General features: G+C 49.8%; 1 protein-coding gene across 1 annotated transcript in view; it reads left to right on the top strand.

The window, feature by feature from the left end:
- Positions 1-332: 332 nt before the first annotated feature.
- The window catches only part of BTBD11 (BTB domain containing 11), a 301676-nt gene continuing 281232 nt past the window's right edge, over positions 333-20776 (top strand). Inside the window, 1 exon segment of the mRNA XM_032647116.1 lies at positions 333-2009. Within this exon segment, the coding sequence (XP_032503007.1) occupies positions 854-2009 (1156 nt within the window). The 5' untranslated portion in view covers positions 333-853.

The raw sequence follows: 20776 nt of genomic DNA, 5'->3' as shown, positions 1-20776 counted from the left end.
CGGTGGGTGGGTGGGTCACATGCCCAACCTACCATTCTCCTGTTCTGGTATCAAAGCCGAAGGCTCAAGGGCAGGAACAGCAGAGGAGGGGTGGGGTAGCATCTGCGTCTCTACGCTCCCACAGGTCCCCCAATTCTCAGGCCCTGGCTCCCCACTTCATGGAGCCTCGGTCACGGGCCGGGGGCGTGTATGAGGGGCGGGGCTGCGTGGAGCTGAGGAATAAAAAAAAAGGTAATTAGCATCCTCCAATCCCATTGGCTCTCCGCCGGCCCTGCTTTACATACGCCCGCCCCCTTGGGCTGCCCGGGGCTTGCGGGGTTTTGTAGGGTTTGCAGCTGTCGCGGTCGTTGCTGCGCTTCCGTGCCGGGCGGGCGAGCGCCGAGCGAACCCCGGGCCGGGAACCGGGAGCCGGGGAGCCGAGAGCCGAGAGCCAGCTGCCGGCAGAGGTGCTGCCGCGGGCATCTGGGTCGATTTCCGTCCTACGAACACCGAGGCCGGCGCCCAGTGGTTTCTGCGCCAAGCCCGGCCCGGTGGGGAGCGGGTCAGACAGTTTTATTTTATTTTGGAAGAAAGGGACGAGTCCGGCGTGAGCTTCTCCCCCGGCCTGGCTCGCTCCTCAGCGTGTCCCAGCTCCGGCCCGGGCTCTGGAAGATGACTCTCTGCTCTGCCCTGCGTATTGCAGCGGCGACGGCTCGGGGAGGCATCCGAAAGTAGTAACAGTAGGTAGTAGCGGCTGGTGGAAAAGTGAGCCGAGGCGGCGCGGACTCGGTTCTTCCTGCGCCCCGGCGCCCGCTTTTCCTCGCTGCTGCTTCCCCTCGGCTCCCCGGCGGCCGCAGCATGAAGTGGCGCAGCGATGGCCAGGAGAGGTAAGAAGCCCGTGGTTCGGACGCTGGAGGATCTGACGCTGGACTCGGGTTATGGTGGCGCGGCGGACTCGGTGCGCTCCTCCAACTTGTCCCTGTGCTGTTCCGACTCGCACCCGGCGTCCCCGTATGGCGGGAGCTGCTGGCCGCCTCTAGCTGACTCCATGCACAGCCGGCACAACAGCTTTGACACTGTCAACACTGCCCTGGTGGAAGACTCCGAGGGGCTGGACTGCGCCGGCCAGCATTGCTCGCGGCTGCTGCCGGACCTCGACGAGGTCCCCTGGACCCTCCAGGAGCTGGAGGCGCTGCTATTGCGCTCGCGGGATCCCCGGGCAGGCTCGGTGCCCCCCGGCGGCCTACCCAAAGACGCGCTGGCCAAGCTGTCGACGCTGGTGAGCCGGGCGCTGGTACGCATCGCCAAAGAGGCGCAGCGCCTGAGCCTGCGCTTCGCTAAGTGCACCAAGTACGAGATCCAGAGCGCCATGGAGATCGTGCTGTCCTGGGGCCTAGCGGCTCACTGCACGGCGGCCGCGCTGGCCGCGCTGTCCCTCTACAACATGAGCAGTGCCGGTGGCGACCGCCTGGGCCGCGGCAAATCGGCGCGCTGCGGCCTCACCTTCTCCGTGGGCCGCGTGTACCGCTGGATGGTGGACAGCCGCGTGGCGCTGCGCATCCACGAGCACGCAGCCATCTACCTGACGGCCTGCATGGAGAGCCTCTTCCGGGACATCTACGCGCGGGTCGTGGCCTCCGGGCTGCCCAGGAGCTGCAGCGGCCCGGGCCCGGGCTCCAGCTCCAGCTCCGGCCCGGGTCAGGGCTCGGGCCCCGGAGCAGCCCCCGTGGCGGATAAGGAGCGGGAGGCGCCGGGAGGGGGAGCGGCGAGCGGCGGCGCCTGCAGCGCAGCCAGCAGCGCCAGCGGGGGCAGCAGCTGTTGCGCCCCGCCGGCCGCGGCTGCCGCCGCCGCCGCCGCCGCCGCAGCCCCACCGGCAGCCGCCGCCAACCACCACCATCACCACCACCACGCGCTCCACGAGGCGCCCAAGTTCACCGTTGAGACGCTGGAGCACACGGTCAACAACGACTCCGAGATCTGGGGGCTGCTGCAGCCGTACCAGCACCTCATCTGCGGGAAGAACGCCAGCGGTAAGTGGCTGCGCGGGTGCTGTCCCCTCCCGCCCAACCGGGCCAACTCTCGTCGTAAGTTTGCCTCCCGGCCCCCTCCCGCGCCCTTCCGGCTGCCCGCTGCTGTCTTAAGCCTCCGACGGAACCGCCGAGCTGGAGGCGGCTAGAAACACCCCTGGTCCCTCCTGCTTTCGGGATCCGCGTACTGTACGCCGCTGGTAGGGTCCCAAGTCCGAGAGGGCGCGGTTCCGCCCCGGATTCGGGGCGGGGCAGCGGCTGCCTCAGTCAGGCGGTGGGAAGAACCCAGCATCACTTTGGAGGCTCAGGTGTGCGATCATTTGCGCCTACCTAGTACATATTTCTGCCAGAGCCCTGTGTTTCGTTGTTGTTGTTTTTTTCATTTTAAACATTTTATTTATTTAAATTTATTTTTGACCTTGAAGATGCCAAATACTCGGGCGCAGGAGTTCGGCTCCTTGGGAACTCAGGAGGAGGCGCATTCCGCCCTCGCCGCCCAGTTAGCATAGTTCCCCGCGCCCTCGGGGACACCGTCGGTGAGCGCAGGAAGGCAGGGCCCTGCGGCCGTAAAGGCAGAATGTTTGAGAGCTCTCGGCCTGGAAACAGTCGGGGAGAGGTGGGACCTATAAGCGGGAAGGCTTATAGGTCCCGAGCTTTTTCCGGGGCAGTTTTTGAGGGCCAGAGCTCACAGCTGGTGGCTGCTGCGCAATGGGCAGACCCCCCCAGATTCCGACCTCTTGCCTCTGTCGGTTGGCTAGGAGGTGCAGGCGTCACCACTTGGCTTAAGGAGCGCCACAAGGGACCCGGTCAGGATGGGAGTGGGGCGGGGTTCCGAAGGGACTGTCAGTTTAAGAGGTCGTTTCCAGCAGGTTCTGTCATTCCTTCCCGCACCCCTTGCTTTGAAGGCCGGAGCTGGGTGGGTTTGAACCTGCAGTTCTGGTGGCGGAGGGGTGGGGCCCGGGGCTCTTGTTTTGGAGAGCTCCAGCTGGCGGTCCTGCGTGTCTGCGAAAGCCGGAGCTAGACACTTCAAAGCTTCAGTTTTCCACAGGAAATGGTAGAAGCGTAACTGGAGACTCCAAAAGCGAAATAAAACTTTGTTGCATATTCGGCGGTTTGGCTGGAGGTTGCGTGGTTGGAGCTGAAATGCAGTCTTTCTGGGCAGATTTCATTCATGTTGCTGCCTGTCGTTTTCCCCGGGGCTGCAGCAGAGATGCAGCGGGCGCGGCCCGGCCTCTTGTGGGTGCCAAGTGTGTGCATAGGAGTGTGTGCGTATTTGTGAGAGTCTGTGTGCGCGCGTCCATGCGTGTGTAATGTAAGTGTGCCTGTGAGTGTGCGCAGAAGCAAGCAGCTCCCGCAGAAGCCCTTCGGAAACAGAACCTCCAGTTGTCAATCCCCTCACCTGGCTTTGGTCATCGTTGGGGGAGGGGAAGGAAGAAGCAAAGCTTGTGTGTGTGTGTGTGTGTGTGTGTGTGTGTGTGTGTGTGTGCGCGCGCGCGCGCGCTCGTGTGGTGGGGGCAGGATGGCGACCTCCGCGTTGATCGCCAAGACTCCTCCGGCCTCCTTGGCAGAGCCCTTCCCCCTCTGCTGCCAGTAGAGGGTTAAACCTCCAAAGGGAGGGTACCTGTGAGGCTCCCCGTGCCTGCCCACCTCCACCCGTGAACTCCTGATGAAATAGAAACACCTGGGAGAAGGCATTGGTCTTTGTGTGTGCTTCTTCCGGAGGAGGAGTCGGATTCACCTGCAAAACCCAGGAGCTTTGGACTGGACAGTTCTTTGTTTGAAGCCCTACCCCAATAAAAAAGTGCAGAGAGGCGTAATTTTCTTCCCTCCGCATGCACCCACCACCCCTGTTCTTACCTCCCCATTACAATCTACTGGCCCCCCAGACCCTTACCTGCTGGAATCTCCTCCCACTCCTGTGTGTCCTTTGGGAAGAAGGAGCATTCCCCTTTGGGCTCCAGTTTGGGACGCTGGGTGCCCTGGTCCAACTCTGCCTTGGCCGTTCTCTTGAAGTTATGACTGTGGGTCATAACTCACTTTCCTTCTCTGGGTCTCAGTCTCCTCATCTATAAAATAAGGGCCTAGATCTGTAATACACCCCCATGTCCTCTTGTAGCTCTGTCTGTTTTTGTTAGTAGCCTCTGCATTTTTTCAAATTGGTTTTACTTTTATGATCTTTAACATCTTTTAAAGACAGATTTTGTGTTTATCCTTTTCGGAATAAGTATAATTTGAGGAAGGAGAAGACCGCAGAGCTGGTTTGGGGCAGGGTGAATGTGTGGTGGTTAGGGTTTGCTGCCATCACAGCATTTCCCACACCACAGAGCTTAACTCCTAGGTTTCAGGGCCCCTTCGCCATCTCTTGGTATGAGATATACTGTAATTTCATTGTAATCTCTTCATCTCTTTTCCTTGGGCTTGTTAAAAATGACAGGAAGCAGTAAGAAATGAACAGTTAATTTCTTAGGTATCTGAAACATACATTAAACATCAAACCTATTTCTTCAACTACTTTGCATGACGTTCTTTCTGATATGCAAGCTTTATTAAGGAGCCCATGCTTTACATAATCTTTTTCCCCCTTTAACTCAGTAGCCTCACTTATTCATTCGTTCATCAATATTTATTGAGCAGCTACTAAATCTAGGGCCTGCACAAGTACTGACGTACAAGCTAATAACAGCTAACATGCATCCAACACTACTCTCTATATTGACCCATTTACTCTTCAACATTCCCTTGAAGAAGTACTGCTATTATCCCCATGATACAGAGGAGGAAACTGAGGCACAGGCAACTTAACTGTTTTTCTCTTTAGTGACAGATGAGTTCCCTGCCTTCAGGCCATCCTCCCTGCCCTTCATTACCTACTCAGTTGAACCAAGGCCCTTGATAGCCTGACAGTCCTTCTGTTCTAACACACCATATGTTCCTATTAAACTGAACTGGGCAGTACTGGATTTCACGTTTTTATATCCTCTGTCAAGTCTGAGAGGGCCTGGTACACAGTTGGAGCTTTTTAGATGCCTGTTGAGTTGAGCAATCTATTGTGTAATATTGTACAATGATATCCTGAAAGAAACTATTGAATTCTGAGTTCCTTGGATCATCTTTTCAAGTCTTTTTACCTTGGTTGCCCATTCTTACTGCCATCTCTGCACCTGTCCACCTTTCTAATTTGCTGCTGCTACGGCTCGAGGAATCAGGAAACGGATCACATGGGACTCATGGGGTGATAGCAATGTCCCTTCTGTCTATAGCGGTGTGGGTTCAGGGGTACTTGCATTTGTCAAAATGCATTGCATTGTAACTTTAAGATATGTGTGTTTCGCTGTATTGCAAATTACACGTCAGTAAAAAAAGGAAACATAAAAAAGCCATAGGCATCCTTGGATGAAATTTTGTTTTAAATGCAGAAAGAATTTGAAGGGAAGACTGCGAGAGGCAGTGTGGTGTGATGAAAGGGAGAAGGGCTTTACACTTAGAGAGATCTAGCCTCAAATTTCGGCTCTGCCACTTTCTAGCAAGTGACTTAATTTTGCTGAATTTGTTTTTCTCATCTGCACAGTAAGGATTACAAAACAAAAAAAGACATGAAAAAGGAAGAAAACCCAAACCTACCACACAGGGTGATTAAAAGCATTAAATCAGATCACATATGTGAAAACAACTGTCACATAGTAGGCACTCGATAATAATGGCTCTTCCTTAAAAAACAGATTATTCAGGCTGGTGATAATAATAATAAGGGTGATTTGGAATAGTCTCTTTCATTGCTGGGATACCCAATCACTTTATAAACTTTAATTAACATGAGCCCTCACCTCACCAGCACTGGTTTGGTGGGTAAGTTGGTGTTCAGGTCTTTTGCTTTTCTGTTGCTCATAAACTAAATGCTTACTCAGCAGTTTTGCTGCCTGCCCCCCAGCCCCGCCCATCACCCTGTCCACATCCCCGGAGCTGGTCGCACTGTTCCATGGTACAGTGTTGCTCTGCTGGACAAAGACATCACAGAAGAAACCCAGCTTTTTACAAAGAACTGCAAAAGCTATCTCAGCAGCCAGCCATGTCAGTGTCTGTGCTCACAGAGCATGTTTTTAATTAACTAGCTTAATGTAAATTAAAACTTGGAATTCAGGTCAGTGGAGGGTTATTTGGTTTTCTATTCAGATTTGCCAGTTCAGTGCTGGGGCATTTGTAAGTAGAATGTTTCCTGAAACACACCATAAAAATAACAACAAAATAAACAATGGCGGACCAACCTGGAGATCTGGGGTCAGGGGCGGGGTGGCTAATGGCCTTTGAATAGAAGAAAGGCCTCTAATTCTGGGTCTGTTATTATTTGAGACCTTGAGCCAGACACCAAACTTACCTATAAAATGGGTCTGATTATCATTTACTGAGAGGTAAATATAAAATAGTAATTGACTTTGGAGTCAGACACACCCATAACTTGCAGTTTCCCTGTCTGTAAAATGAGTATAATAATAACAATAGCTGCACTTGTATAGTGCTTATTATGTGCCAGGCACTGTTCGAAGAGTGCTATATGTTATGATTGTTGTCGTTACATTAGCTATTATAGAAGGCAACCCCCAAATCTTAGGAACTTAACACAATAGAAGGTCCTTTCTTACTCACTAAAGTCTGATTGTGGGAGGAGTGTGGTGGGAGGGTGCTGGAGGGTCATTTAAGTACCACCACTGATGGAGAGAATGCTTTCTTTATCTTCAATATGTGGACTTTAGGGCCTTCCTTGGACATTTATCCAGCCCGTAGGTAGAGAAAGAAGGAGAGTATGGAGGATCTTAAGAAAGGTGTTATGGGCTAAGCCTGAAAGGACCCTTCATCACTATGCCCATATATCATTGGCCAGATGTGTCACTGGCCCCCTTGGCCACCAAATATCTATGTGCCTCCTTCTTCTCACACACAAAACATGCTTCCCTTCCCCTAAGGGAGGATATTCATGTTCTGGCCAATCAGTGCTTCCAACTTAAAGTGCAAGAGCTTTGGGTGAATTCCTGTCCTATCCATGGGATTGAATAGGGCTTCTTATGGTTCAGAGACCCATGAGCTAAAAGAGACTCATTATCTTCCCCTCTGTGCCCATATACCATATTGGAGGATAATCCATTAGGAAAAGGCAACAGTGGAAGACGCACAGAAGTCACCGGCCCTTAGTAGTTATGAAATCTTGCCAAGCAGACACTGTGTGACCATGCCCTGGAAGTGGATGAGGTTCCTTGCTTAAGCCCTGATTCTGCTCTCTGGAAGCAGTTTCCTGGTTCACTGTCCTCCATGGTCATGGCTCTGCCCTGTGGCAGGATTTTCTTTGTCCATTATTCCTCTCGGCCACACTTGAAGTGGGTCTTGGGGAATATGACCTCCTTGAGGCTCTAAATCTTGTGTAACCTAGCTCCTGCCCTTGAACTTTAAGGGGCCCAAGGATTGTTTTAATGCTTTAACAGTAAAAGGTTTTTAAAATCCAAGCTTATAGATTTTGCCAGAACAGTTCCCACAACAACTTAGTAGGATTTTCATCTATGACGTCTAGTGTGCCAGCAGTCAAAGTTATTTCCTAGACCTAATTCTCAAGCCTGGATTATTTCTTGGCTTTCTTAACCCCATACCTCAATTTCTCACTCAACTTAATGACAGCTACCTTGAGGCCATCAGGCTTATGTGGTGGGAAGCTTATACACTTCATCTGATATTTATTTCACTTAGAAGTCTGCTCAATCTTTACTCTTCTTGTTTGGGATCTAGGAATATCGTCTTCTTCATGTCTACACTATTCCTTTCCAGTTTTACTTGCAAACTGACTAATTCATGCCTGAGATCCTCTCTTTCCCTAATACCTTGCTAAACTCAGCCAGGAACGAGCAGCAAACTCTCCTACCATTATTTTTCAGTCCTTTTTCCTCTAGCACTTACAGGCTCAGTAGACATGAGTTCTGCCTTCTAAGTTGTGATAGGTGACAGTTTAACCAAACCTTTTATTGCTGTATAACATGGTGCTCCAGTTTTCCAGCCTCAAACATCATAACCCACCATCTGACTTCTAAGCCAATGCCACATATGTAAGGCGCCCACTTACGGTGTCAATTTCTTTATTAGTTAGGGTAATGCAAGCTGTGGCATCAGATAAACCCTAACATCTTAGTGGCTAAACACAATAAAAGTTGCTTTCTCATTCCTGTTGAGTCCAGTTGAAGGTAGGGGAGGGAGGCGCTGTGTTCCATGGAATCTGATGGAGGGTCTGCCCTCTGGAACACGTGACTCCCAGGAGCTTCCTTGATTGGGGTCAACAGTGTGGAGGATGGCGATGTTTTTATAGGAGAGTCTGGGATGTGGGTATATTAATTGCTTCCACATTCCAGACACCAGAATTGAGTCATGTGGCCTCAACTAGATATCAGAGGCTGGGAATTATGGTCTCTGGCAAGGCAGCCACTCCCAGCCACAATTCTGTACTGTTAGAGGGGCATCAGTTTTTGGTAGAGTGCTAGACATCTCTGCCATCATATATTAACTATTTGAATCCTCACCACAACTATATGAAATAGGTGCTATTATTATTATTGTTCCCATTTTACAGGTTAGGAAGTCAATTAGGAAGTAAATTCAAGAATTTGACTAAGGCGACACAGCTAGCAAGTGTTTGGGTCACATTTGAACCGGGGCAGTCTGGCTCTGGACTGCCTTATGGAATGTTTATGAAGATCAAAGTGATATTAAAATAATAATATGGTGGGTGCAACGTGTTTTCCCCAGTGTCTCGTACATGGTACATACTTAACAACTGTTATCCTTTATCTTTATTATTCTTGTTATTATCATCCTGTTCTGGAAGTGGGATGCTATATGGATTAACAACGAATTGGTGTGAAGCTCTCAGGCATGGTTAAAATATGAATCCTAAAGAGTGGGTGCTCCAGGCAAATTGTACTACATGCCTGTCTTCTCCCCTCTGCCACCCCCTGCATTTCATCCACTGGGGGAACTAACGGTTGCTGAGCCAGGTACTGCACGGGGCCTTTCACACACGTTAGCTCATTTAATCTTCACACTGTTCTTGTGAGGTGGGTGTTTCTTATCCCCATTTTATTGGGGGAGGAAACTGAGGCTCAGACAGGTTCAGTGACCAGTCCGAGATGCCATAGCTACTAAGGGGTAGAGTTGGAATTTGGGGTCCAGAGCCTGTGCTCTGAACAGCTATGGCACAGTGGTGAAATCCAGTTCAAATGAGACTCTGAGAGGATCCCAGATGGACTCCAGGGCAGCTTGAGGAGTGTGTGGAGTGGAAGCGGGGCTTGCCCTGGTGCTGGTGGACATGGTTGATGATGCTCCTTTGTATAATATGTGGTCATACGTCTTTTTTTAGCCCCTGCTGGCTTCCTCTTCCCTGGCTGCCCCGTGAGTCACTGCCCAGCTGTCCATGACGTTGCTGTGTAGCCTCCTCAGCCGAGACCCCGGAGCAGCGAGTGGCTTTGTGGCCTCCAGGGGACAGCTCCTTCCATATCCTGTCTAGCTGGGTAGGCTCAGTGCCAGAAGGAGCTCAGGCCTTCTTACCAGAACTGAATGTAGAAATCTGAGGCTTGGTGGGGAATCTGTCCTCCCTGAGAATCACAGACTGGGTTTTCCCAGACTCTGGAATTAGGTGGACCAAGTCTCTACCACCCATAAGCCAGGTGACCATGGGCAAGCCAGTTAATCTTTCTGAGCCTCAGTTTCCTCATCTGTTAAATGAGGATAATGGTAGTGCTCCCCCCTCCACCACTGAGGGTCATTGGGAGCATGAGTTAATTTATGTAAAATCCTCAGAATAATATTGAACACATCATAAAAACTCAGTCTGTTAGCAATTATTATTATTATTAAATGCTTAAGAAGTGCCAGCCTCCTTGCTTAAAGATCTGTCCCCTGTCCCCTGCTCCATTTATTGAGTGAAAGGTTTTAAGTAGTTTGCCAGTAACCAGACTTACATGATTTGACCACTCACTAGCTGTGTGATATTGGGCAAGTTACCTAACCTCTCTGTTATTCAGTCTTCTCTTTTTTTAAATGAGAAAAATAATAAAACCTAATTCTTAGAGCTTTTGGGAGGTGCCTGGCATGTAGAAATTGCTTAATAAATGTTGGCATTGTTGGATTTTATTATATTCATTAAGACTTTTTCTACAGGCACTGTGTTAGATGTTAAGCAACACGGTCTCTGCCCTCATGGAGATTGCAGGCCTGTAGTGGACTTAGTTTTGTCATCAAACAATCAATCATGCAGATGTAAATTTACAGCTGTGGCAGTAGCTACAAAAGAGAGATGAATGAGGCCGTAAGAGTCTTTACTGAGGCTCTGGATATAGTCAGGAGTGAGGAAAGGAAGCAAGGAAGAGTGAGGCTTGAATGAGGTTGAAGAATGGTGTATTTGGTTGAAAAGGTAAAAGAGTACTCCATGAATGCAAAGAGAATGTGCAAAGGGCCTGTGGCAGAAGGGAGTTCGGTAAGGAGGAAAGCAGCCAGTGTGGCTGGAATGGGAGAACCAAGTGAGTGGAGCTGGTTAGAGGTTGGACTGAGCATCTGCCAGATTAAGGAGTCTGTCTTTCCCAAGGACACTGGAGAGCCTTTGGAAGATTTTAAGGAGGGAGATGCTGTGATCAGATTTGTGTTCTAAAAAGCTCATGTTGGCTGCAGTACAGAAAGCAGACAGGAAGGGAAGGGTGAATGTCGGAAGGGCAGTCAGGAATTGTGATCACCTCCATCTTACACAAGAAGAATCTGAGGCTATGAAACATTTAGTAGCTTTCCCAGAGTTGCTAAGACAATAAATGGCAGAGCAGGGATTTGAACTTGAGCCTGAGGGACTTCACATTCCACCTTCCTCCCACCTGTGCCACGCCTCGTCCCAACGGAGCTTCTGGTTCAACTCTCACATTTTACAGATGGGAAGACTGAGGCCCAGAGCGAGATACTGCCTTGCCCAAGGTCACAAGGTCATATGGCAGATCTGGACCAGTATCCCAGGTTTCTGGATTCTTAGCCCATCTCCCCTCCACTGTGATGCATTGTCTCCTCCAAACCAGATCACTCCTGGGAGGCAGAGTGGAGTGAGAGGCTGCCTTGACGACAGACAGCAGTTTTGGAGATTAATTTGCCACCTGGGTGTAACATTGCGGGTTTTACTCTACGTACGTCTCACAGCCGAAGGGAATGCTAGTCTGGAAGCTTGCAGAGGTCTCCATAGCTTGAGCCAAGGAAAGCAATTACTGTGCAGATCAGGTGTGCCGAAGGTAGAATCAAATTAGTGGTTCCCCAGCGCGTTAACATCTGAAAGCAAATCAGAGAGGCAGCTCTACAGGGTGAGTGGAATCTTAAGGAGGCTGAGGTTGCTTGGATTCAGCGGGGGTTCTTGGGTAGCGTGTGCCATTGTTTCTTCCTAATCCCAGCTCACAGTGCCACCCAGGGGCGCAGGATGTGTGTGACAAACGCGCACACACAGATCACCTCCTGCCTCCCTCTCTCTCTCTCTCTCCCCCCCCCCCGTCTCCCTCTGTCTCCCGCTCTCCGTCTCCCTCTCTGTCTCCCACTCTCTCTCTGCCTCTCTGTCTCTCTGTCTCTGTCTCTGTCTCTCCCTCTCCCTCTGTCTCTCTCTCTCGATACCTCTAAAATGTCAAGTACCGGGGAGCATACATGGATACATGGTTTTTCCCTCCCTCGGCCTCCTCCCTCAGCCCCTTCACTTTGAGGGTTAGGGCCTGGGTTCACTCTTGTGAGCAAAACTACACATGGTTCCTGCCCTCATGCAGCTTGCAGGCCTGAGGCAGGTTTAGTTTATTCACAAAGAATCACCCAGATGTAAAACTGCACCCATGGCAGGACCTACTTAGGAGCGGTTCATGGGGCCCGAGGACAAAGCCCCCTCCGATGCGGGCTGAGTCCAGCTGCCCCTCCCTTGTGCTTCTGGGCTGGCTGTGGCCAGCACAGGGAGACTAGACATTTGGGGCCCGGTGTGGGGTTGGGGTTAAGACTCAAAATTCTCTTCCCATGTTGGAGTTTGCCATCAGGGCCGGCAGGGGGGAAGGACCGGGCATCTTCTCCGCGGGTCGGCGTCTCCGAATTCTGCATCTGTTCCTCTGTCTTTAGAAACCTACCCTCACCCCCACTCCTGCTCGCTCCGTCCTGCAGCTGCCATTTTGGGGGCCAGTTTATGAGTCCCTCGATGCTTCATATTCAGGTCACTGGGGCAGGCTGGTGCAGGTGTGGGGCCAAAGGCTCAGTTCCAGGGGCCAGGGGTGGGGCCCCAGCCTCTCTCTGCATCGCGACCTCCCCCACGCCTCCCCACCTGCTTCCACTGCTGTTGCTGGTTTGGTTGCTGTTCTGAGTCCTCCTTCCTCCCAGCACGAGAGCTGTGGATTAAGGAACAGACCAAGAGCAAGCTGGTGATTTCATGGCCTCTGATGGTCCTGTCATGTGGAACCTCTGGGGGCTGCTGGGAGCCTGGGGAGGGGGGAGGAGGGGGTACAGGAGGGGAGATGAGTCCTCCAGTGAGTGGGAAGACCTCGGCTCAGGTGTAGCAGGGGGTGCCCATGCTGTGCGACCTTGGACAGGCTGTGATCCCTCTGAACCTGTTTTCTCATGTAAGAATGGGAGATCATGATACTACCAGGTTCTGGTATTCATACAAAGTTACGTGTCAAAAGAGGCAACACTTTGGAAAACCATTACCAGCACTTAGTAATGGTAAAAGCTAACACTGAGTGTTTACCCCTGTGTTAGGGTTCTTCAGAGAAACAGAGGTATAACAGGAATTGGCTCACGTGATTATGGAGGCCAAGAAATCCCACAATTTGCCATCTGCGAGTCAGAGAACCAGGGCCCCAGGGGGTCTCTGGTATAGGTCCTGGAGTCTGAAGACCTGAAAACCAGGATTTGCTGCCCTTGGGTTTCCCAGTAGCCTGTGCAAAAAAGGAGCCATCGTGAGCAGATACACAATTCAGTGTGATGGATGAGACAGAAATAAACTAGCTGCTGTAGCTGTTCCTGGGGCTCAGGCCCGGAAGAAATTTCTCAGCAGGAGGCTAGAGGCAGTTATTAAGTTGTACTTGTGACCTCACATTTCAGCCTCTGATTGGTAAGAAAGAACGAGGAGGACCTCTTCTTGTTTTGCAGTGTCTCTCTCCCCTCCCTGCTGCCCGCACCTCCTCCCTCATTCCTTACAGAATGTCCAGTTGTGGTGATAATGTGTTTTCACAGAAGCCTGGGGGTGGGCAGCGTATCAGTGTCCCTCCTGTGTTCGGGAGGAGGGTCTTGGGGTTAGAATCTGGCCTTGGAAGCTGATGTCTCTGTCACATGGCCCCTAGAAACCAGATATGAGTTCATTTGAGTGAAAGTGTACAAATGCTCCTCTTGGTGGTGGTGGGGGGGAAGCATCCTGTGTACTGAGCCTGTAAATGTGGTCCCCAGCAAGCCGGGCTATGAGTTTGGGGAGGCAGGTGGGGCCTGGGCCTTGGAGAGATTGGCACCAGTGTGGTCAGATCAGATGCACTTGAGGGTTTAAGGACAGAAGAGGAGGGCATGAGACCCACTGTGGAACAAGCTGTGTGATCTCAGGCTAGCGATTTAGTCTCTCTGGGCTTGTTTTCTTATCTGAAAAAAACCAGCAGTTTTGAGGCTCAAATGAGTCCTCAGATGTGAAAGTGATCTGCAAGCTGCAAGATAATCATGCATTCATTCAAAAGATGTTTATTGAGAGCCTATTATGGGAGAGGCATGGTTCTGGGCCCTGAGCATACATCAGTGCGCGAACAGACAAAAATTCTTGCCTTCGTAGAACTTGCGTTCTAGTGCAGGGAGACCCTAAGCAATCAACATAAGTGAATAATATAGGATGTTAGAAGCTGATATCTACCATGGAAGAAATAAATCAGAGTAAGGGGGATCTGGAGGGCTGGTGATGGTTGGTTGTAATTATAAATAATGTGGTCAGGGTGGTCCCACTGACAATGTGATGTTGGTGCAGGGAGAGGTGAAGGTGGTGAGGGATTTACCATGTGAGTATCTGTGGGAAGAGTGTTCCAGGCAGAGAGAATAGCCAGTATAAAGGCTCTGAGGCAGGAATAGCAAAGAAGCCATTGTGATGGAGAGAAGTGAGTGAGCCCAGAGGGATAAGACAGGAAAACAGAGAGTCCCGAGGAGCCAGCTTGGGTAGGTCCTCATAGGCTATTGTAGACTTTGGGTTTTGCTCTCAGTGAACTAGGAAGCCACTGCAGGATTTTGACTCAGGATTTGAAGGTCTGACTTAGGATTTAAAAAGAATCACTTTGGGATCTTCCCTGGTGGCACAGTGGTTAAGAATCCACCTGCCAATTCAGGGGACACGGGTTTGAGCCTTGGTCCAGGAAGATCCCACATGCCAGGGAGCAACCAGGCCCACGCGCCACAACTGCTGAAGCCTGTGTGCTAGAGCCCGTGCTGCGCAACAAGAGAAGCCACCACAATGAGAAGCCCGCGCACCGCAACGAGGAGTAGCCCCCGCTCACCGCAACTAGAGTAAAAGCCCACGCACAGCAATGGAGACCAACGCAGCCAAAAATAAATAAATAAATAAAAGAAGATCCCATTCTTCCTTTAAAAATAAAATAAAATAAAAAGAATCACTTTGGCTGCTGGTCAAAAGTAGACTCTAGAAGAGCAGGAGGGAAGACAGGGAGGCCGGTGTGTGGAGGCACTTACAGTAATCCAGACAGGAGATGATGGTGGCCTGGACCAGGGTGGTAGCAGTGCAGGTGTGCTAAGAAGTGATTGGATTTGGGTCATTAGGGAAAGGAAGAGTCAGCAAGATGTTGCCGCCCTGGGTGTGGGGTGTGAGAGAACTAGAGGAGTCAAGGATGCCTCCAGGGACAGTGTGGAGAAAAGGGAACCTCCTATACTGTTGCTGGGAATGTAAATTGGTGCAGCCACTATGGAAAACTGTGGAGCTTCCTTAGAAAACTAAAATCAGAGTTACCATATGATCCATCAATCCCACTCCTGGGTATATATACGGAAAACTCTAATTCGAAAAGATACATGCACCCCAATGTTCATAGTCGTACTATTTATAATTGCCAAGACATAGAAGCACCCTAAGTCTCCATCAACAGCTGAATGGATAAAGATGTGGCACATATATACAATGGAATACTGCTCAGCCATAAAAAGAATGAAATAATGCCACTTGCAGCAACATGGATGGACCTAGAGATGATCATACTAAGTGAAGTAAGCCAGACAGAGAAAGACAAATCTATGACATCACTTATATGTGGAATCTAAAAAAGAGTGCAAATGAGCTCATTTACCAAACAGAAGCAAACTCACAGACATAGAAAACAAACTTATGGTTACCAAAGGGGGGGGGGATAACTTGGGGAAAAAAAAAAGGATGTCTCCAGGGTTCAGTCTGAACAAAGGGAAGGGTAGAGTTGCCATAAACTAGGTGGGAAAGACCTTGGAAAGAGCAGGTTTGGAATAGTGGAAAGATCTGAAGTCGAGATCGGGATGTACTAAGTTTGAGGTGCCTTTCAGACATCCAGGTGGAGATGTCAGGTAGTAGTTGGATAGCCATGGCTGGTGTTCAGGAGAGAGGATGGTTTGGAGATACAAATTTGGGAGCTGGGAGCATGTGAGTTGTTTTAAAAGCCACGAGACAAGAGAAGGTCACCTAAGGAGTGAATGTAGAAGAGACCGGAGGACCAAGGGTGGAGCCCTTCCTTGACCTGGGCAGAAGAGGAGAACCCAGCAAAGGAGACTGAGAAGGAACAGCCAGTAAGATGGAGAGCCAGAAATATCCTAAAAGTCAACAGAAGAAAATATGTAGGAGGAGGAAGTGATCAACTGGGTCATGTGACAAGCGAGGTAGTTCCCACCACTGCTCCCCGAGCTGTGGGAGTATTTCTGCCTGCTACCCCTGGGCACTGTTTGAGGCCCAGTGAACAAGCATCATTGATGTGCTTAATGGGAATCACACTAACCGTAGTGAACCAGAAGGATGTTTTGGGTGTTTTCTCAAAGGGATGGAGGCAAAATGGCCTCAGTGTGTCATCTATAAATTGAGGGAATTAGGCCAAATTGGTGACTTCAGTCTGGGCTTTCTTGAGTCTTAGGTTCCTGTAAAGGGCCTTAGGGAGTCCTATAGGGGTCACATGGGGGAGACTCCCCGCACACACACACATTTCATCAGAGTTGCTACCCTTTCATCTGTTTTTATATCGGACTTTTGCATAAGATGCATTTGAAAAAGGGATTCTGTTGCCAGATCAAGTTTGAAAGGCACTGGCCTGGAGGATTAGCAAGTCCTTGCTGCTCTGACATCCCAGGAGGCTCAGGCTACCCAGGGAGCACGGATCACACAGTGTGCTTTGGCTTTGGCTGTGGAGACAATCCAGGAGAGCATGTCCCGCTGAGGCTTGGAGAAGCACTGAGAGAGGTTGGGTGGCGAGAGGGGAGAAAGCTAAGTGCTGTGCTTGGAATCTTGTAGAGCTCCTGGACCCAAAAGAGATGGAAAAGAGAAAAGGGGAATGAGAGGAACCAATACTGGGAAGAGACAGAACTGGTAGAATGCAGGGTCCACCAACCAGATGTTTCAGAGTCGAACATGACTCTCCTCTCCCCATCCCCACAATTATTTGCAGCTCTGCGTGCTGCCTGATGCAAAGCTCTTCTTTTTGTTCCTCCTCCGCTGACTGCTGCATCCTCACCTCCCAGGTGGCATTTCTGATATGAGGGAGCAGAGGTAGAACTCTGCTATCAAAGCTGTCTTGTTACCCAAAATAACCCTGTCCAGCCAGACACATTCCAACTTTCCACGCCAAAGGGCTTGCTTTCATTTGTTGAAGTCGGCACATTCACCTGTGGTTTTCAAAGGTATGAGGTTCAAACTGGCTTGCCTCTGTATTAAAGAAACATGTATATTTTTTCCTAAGGGGTTTTGTGGCTAAACCAATTTTACATAAACAGAAAGGATCAGTCCTGAATTCCTAAACCCCGACATAGGAGATGGTGACTTTAGGATATTGTGACTCACGGGGTATTAAGTTATTTACTCACCAAAATGTCTAATCTGGTTGATGCTTTGGAGAGCAGTCACCATGGTGTATCATGCCATGTAACCAAGGGTCTGAGGCCAGAAGCCTGGGTGCCCATCCCAGTGCCATCCCTTACTGGCTATGCCACCTTGGACAAGGTCTTCTCTCTCAGCCTCAGTTTTCTCCTCCGTAAGAGTGGCCACCTCGTAGGAGTATCTTGGGGATAACAAATGAAGTGACATGATATTTATATGCACTGAGTTTGGGGTAGTGAGTGCCCGATGCATGTCAGCTTTTATTGTTGGGATTATCATTCCCCAGTCATCTGAAACCTCTATTATTATTGCACTCATCAGGTTATACTGAATAGTTCACTCACCTGTTAATCCTTACAAGTCAGACTATGTCTTCTTCATCTTTGCATCTCTGGTACCACATCTGGCACATAGTAGGCACTTAAACATATTTGTTCAATGAATGAAGGAGGCCATAGAATGTAAGCTCCATTCAAGCAGGGGAGCTTGTCTGATTCATTCACCACAATCACCTGGCATATAGTGGGCATGGAATAAATACTTGTGGTCTGTGAAATGAACCATGAATCAATGGAACTTCATGGACAGGAAGGCCGGTGCTAACCATTGGCTAACTGGCTGGGTGTCTTCCTCTGTTTCTGAATTCTCCGCACTGAAAATCTCTCCTTTTCAAAGCTTGCCTCTCTTTGAAGAACAGAAAAGAAATGATTGCTCATTATTCCTTTATACCCGGTTTCTTCCTGTGAGATGGCACCTTGCCCTAATTCAAAGTTGAAAGCTGTGTCTGCAGAGACTCTTGCATCTTAGAACTGGAAGGAGCCTGCCCAGCTCTCCTCATACAGCATAGTCTGGGTATCAGGCGGATTTTTCAAAGCAGACACCTGAGAACCACAGGGATGAACAGACGTGTGTGAGGCCACACAGCCACCGGCAGATGAGCGAGCTCAGTGGGTGAGACAAGATCCCGAGTATTAGAGGTAGAAAGTTCTGAGTTCATGGTGGGGCCAGCCTCAGCTCCCTGAACCCCCAGGTTGGCATCTCTCCACGATGCCATGCTGCCCCAGGAACAAAAGAAACATGGCTTTGTTTTCTTTCCTTAGTTGTGATTAACCCCGGGTCCCGTTTATGGAGGTCTGCTGCGCCAGGATTTGTGCTGAGCAATTTCCCGGTATTCTCTCATTAAGCCCTCCAACCCCGCCGTTGAGGTCAGTGTCGTTAGTTCCACGTCTCAGTCAGGGAAACCGACTCAGGCAAGCTCAGGGACTCACTCCAGGCCACGCACTTGGGGAGCAGGAACTGGGATTCCCACCCCAGTCACCTGGTGCGTTATCCTCAGGCTTTCCCATTAACCCTGTTGGCTGCTCTTTCTGTGCTTCCCAATACCACTCCATGAGCATTCTTGGCGCTCAAGTATTTTGAGAACTTGGAGTGACTATCCCAAGGGGATGTGTGAATAGTACACAGCAGCCCCACCTGAAGACTGATTAGGATGTAGAGATTAGCCCAGCCTCTGGATTCCCCCAACCTTTGGATGTATGGAGTTATTCTCTCCCTCCCCTGCATCCTCTCAGGTCTCAGTGGAACCTTGAGTCTGACCCTGGCTCCCACCTTTCCATTTTCAGCCGTAGGAGGGACCACCCAGACCATTCTGATTTGGGCTTCAGATGCTGCTCCTTGAAGGTCAGTAAGTGTGTGGAGTGTCCACTCAGAAAGAAGAGAGAGGGGACCGTGGGAGGAGGTAACCTCTGGATTATCAGAGCTTCTGTGGGCTCTGCAGACTGCAGATGGACCCTTCACCAACTTCCCACTGGCCCCAAAGGAAGGGGCCTCCATCATGGGCTACTTGAGCCTCCCCCATGGTGGAACTTTCTAGAGGAACAGGTGGCCCAGCCTGAGCTCACTCTTGCTGAAGGAAAACGCGTGTAGAGGCTCACAAAGCCCAGGGTGCTCAGCTCAGCTGTAAAATCCATTCCGTCCCCACACCAAAGAGGTCTTTCCTGGGTACCTGGAAAGATGGGTGTGCCCTGTGGTAGACATGCTGCCGGCTAGGTCTTCAATTTGCCAAAAGTTTTCCATTGCAGGGACTGTCACAGTCAGAAATCCTTATGTATTCCAGCCACAGGGTCTCTGTTCTGGCTCTTAATCACTCATCATGTTTGCCTTAAAGTAAAATGAGTTTTCTATGAAAAGAGAAGTGGGAGGTTATCGATCATGCATCGTACATCAAGGAAAGCTTCAGTTTGTTTTCGTTTGGATAAAGTGAAGGGAAGTAATTGTTACTGCAGCAGAGACCCGGGAAACAGGCAGCCACTGTGTGTCTGTGTGTGTGTGTGTGTGTGTGTGTGTGTATGTGTATGCACGCACGTGCACAAGTGCCTATATCAGCTCAGCAGAATTGTCAGAAATCAAACATTTGCCATACCTTCTGAGTTTTGATAGCTAAAATTTTGTAGACTGTCATATAGGTGGTTTTAACATTTTCCAAAACTCTAGCCACCCTATCTTTGGAGCGACCATCCCGTGTCACCCTCAAACATACCCGTTAAGTGTGTGTTATGGCTGGAAAAAATTGTACTGGTTTTACTTTGAGAATTATTTTGCTCTGTGTGTATCTTACCTGTTTTACCGTGGGCTTTGATTTCTCTCCCATCGTCATGTGTCCTCAGGAATTCTCGCAAAATGAGAAAAACCTAACCAGCTTCCCTACCCTCACCCCAACAGTAATGAGACTGTTAAGAATATTGAAGTCAGCAGTTCATGATGTTGACTTCATGGTACGTATTTTAGCCACTTAATTACAGTTATTAATTATGGCCTTGCAGTTTTCTTTTCCTGTTTTATAGCCGATAATTTTAACTTATAAGGCATCAGATAGTTTTGTAGGCCCAAGAAGAGGCCCTAAAACTGAGTTGCCCAGTGGATAGAAAAGGCCCTGTGTGGTGACATCAAGAAACTGAGTTGAGACTGGCCTCAGAAAGGTCATTCTGAGAGTTTCAATGCCCAACTGAGGTATCCCACACACACACACACACACACACACACACACACACACACACACACACACACATGCTATATAGTTGTTGAGGTCATTAGAATCTCATGCAAAGTCAATAGTGAGTCCTCTCCTGCATCTCCCGCTCCCTGTGGGTGGTGTGGCGTGTCTTCTACAAATCTGGATAGGAAGTCTGGTTCTACAGGTGTCTGGGCTCAGAGATATGGAATGAAAACACAGTTGGTGCCTGCAATGTGATTCCTTGTTTATACAGTTCACCGGGCTCTTTTCCTACAACTACATGGAGCATTGATGCTGCCCTCAGGGGTTGATTAAGGCCAACCTTCCCATTTTAGAGAGAAGAAGAGAAATGAACACTCAGGCAGGAAAAAAAAAAAAAAAAAAACCACTCCTGGGAGATTCACCAGAGATTTCCCAGGATGGAGAATTTTTCTAACTTAGTAACTTTACCATCTGCACGTTCCCAACTGCATTTTCAAAGACTTGCCAACTGTTTGTAAAAGATCACGAATTTGGTGAAGAGAAGCAGAGAGGCAGTGCTGAGTGCCTGTTCTTGGCCAGGCTTGGTGCTGGGGAGACACGATGGATGTGATGCAGTTGGTGCCCTTGACGAGCTTGAACCATTACTCAAGCATAGGATGCCGTGAGCTGTAATGC

The sequence above is a fragment of the Phocoena sinus genome, chromosome 10 (genome assembly GCF_008692025.1).
Source record: "Phocoena sinus isolate mPhoSin1 chromosome 10, mPhoSin1.pri, whole genome shotgun sequence".
In the NCBI taxonomy this organism is placed as follows: Eukaryota; Metazoa; Chordata; class Mammalia; order Artiodactyla; family Phocoenidae; genus Phocoena; species Phocoena sinus.
The sequence above is the reverse complement of the archived record's forward strand: the minus strand, read 5'-3'. Positions and strand labels throughout refer to the sequence as shown.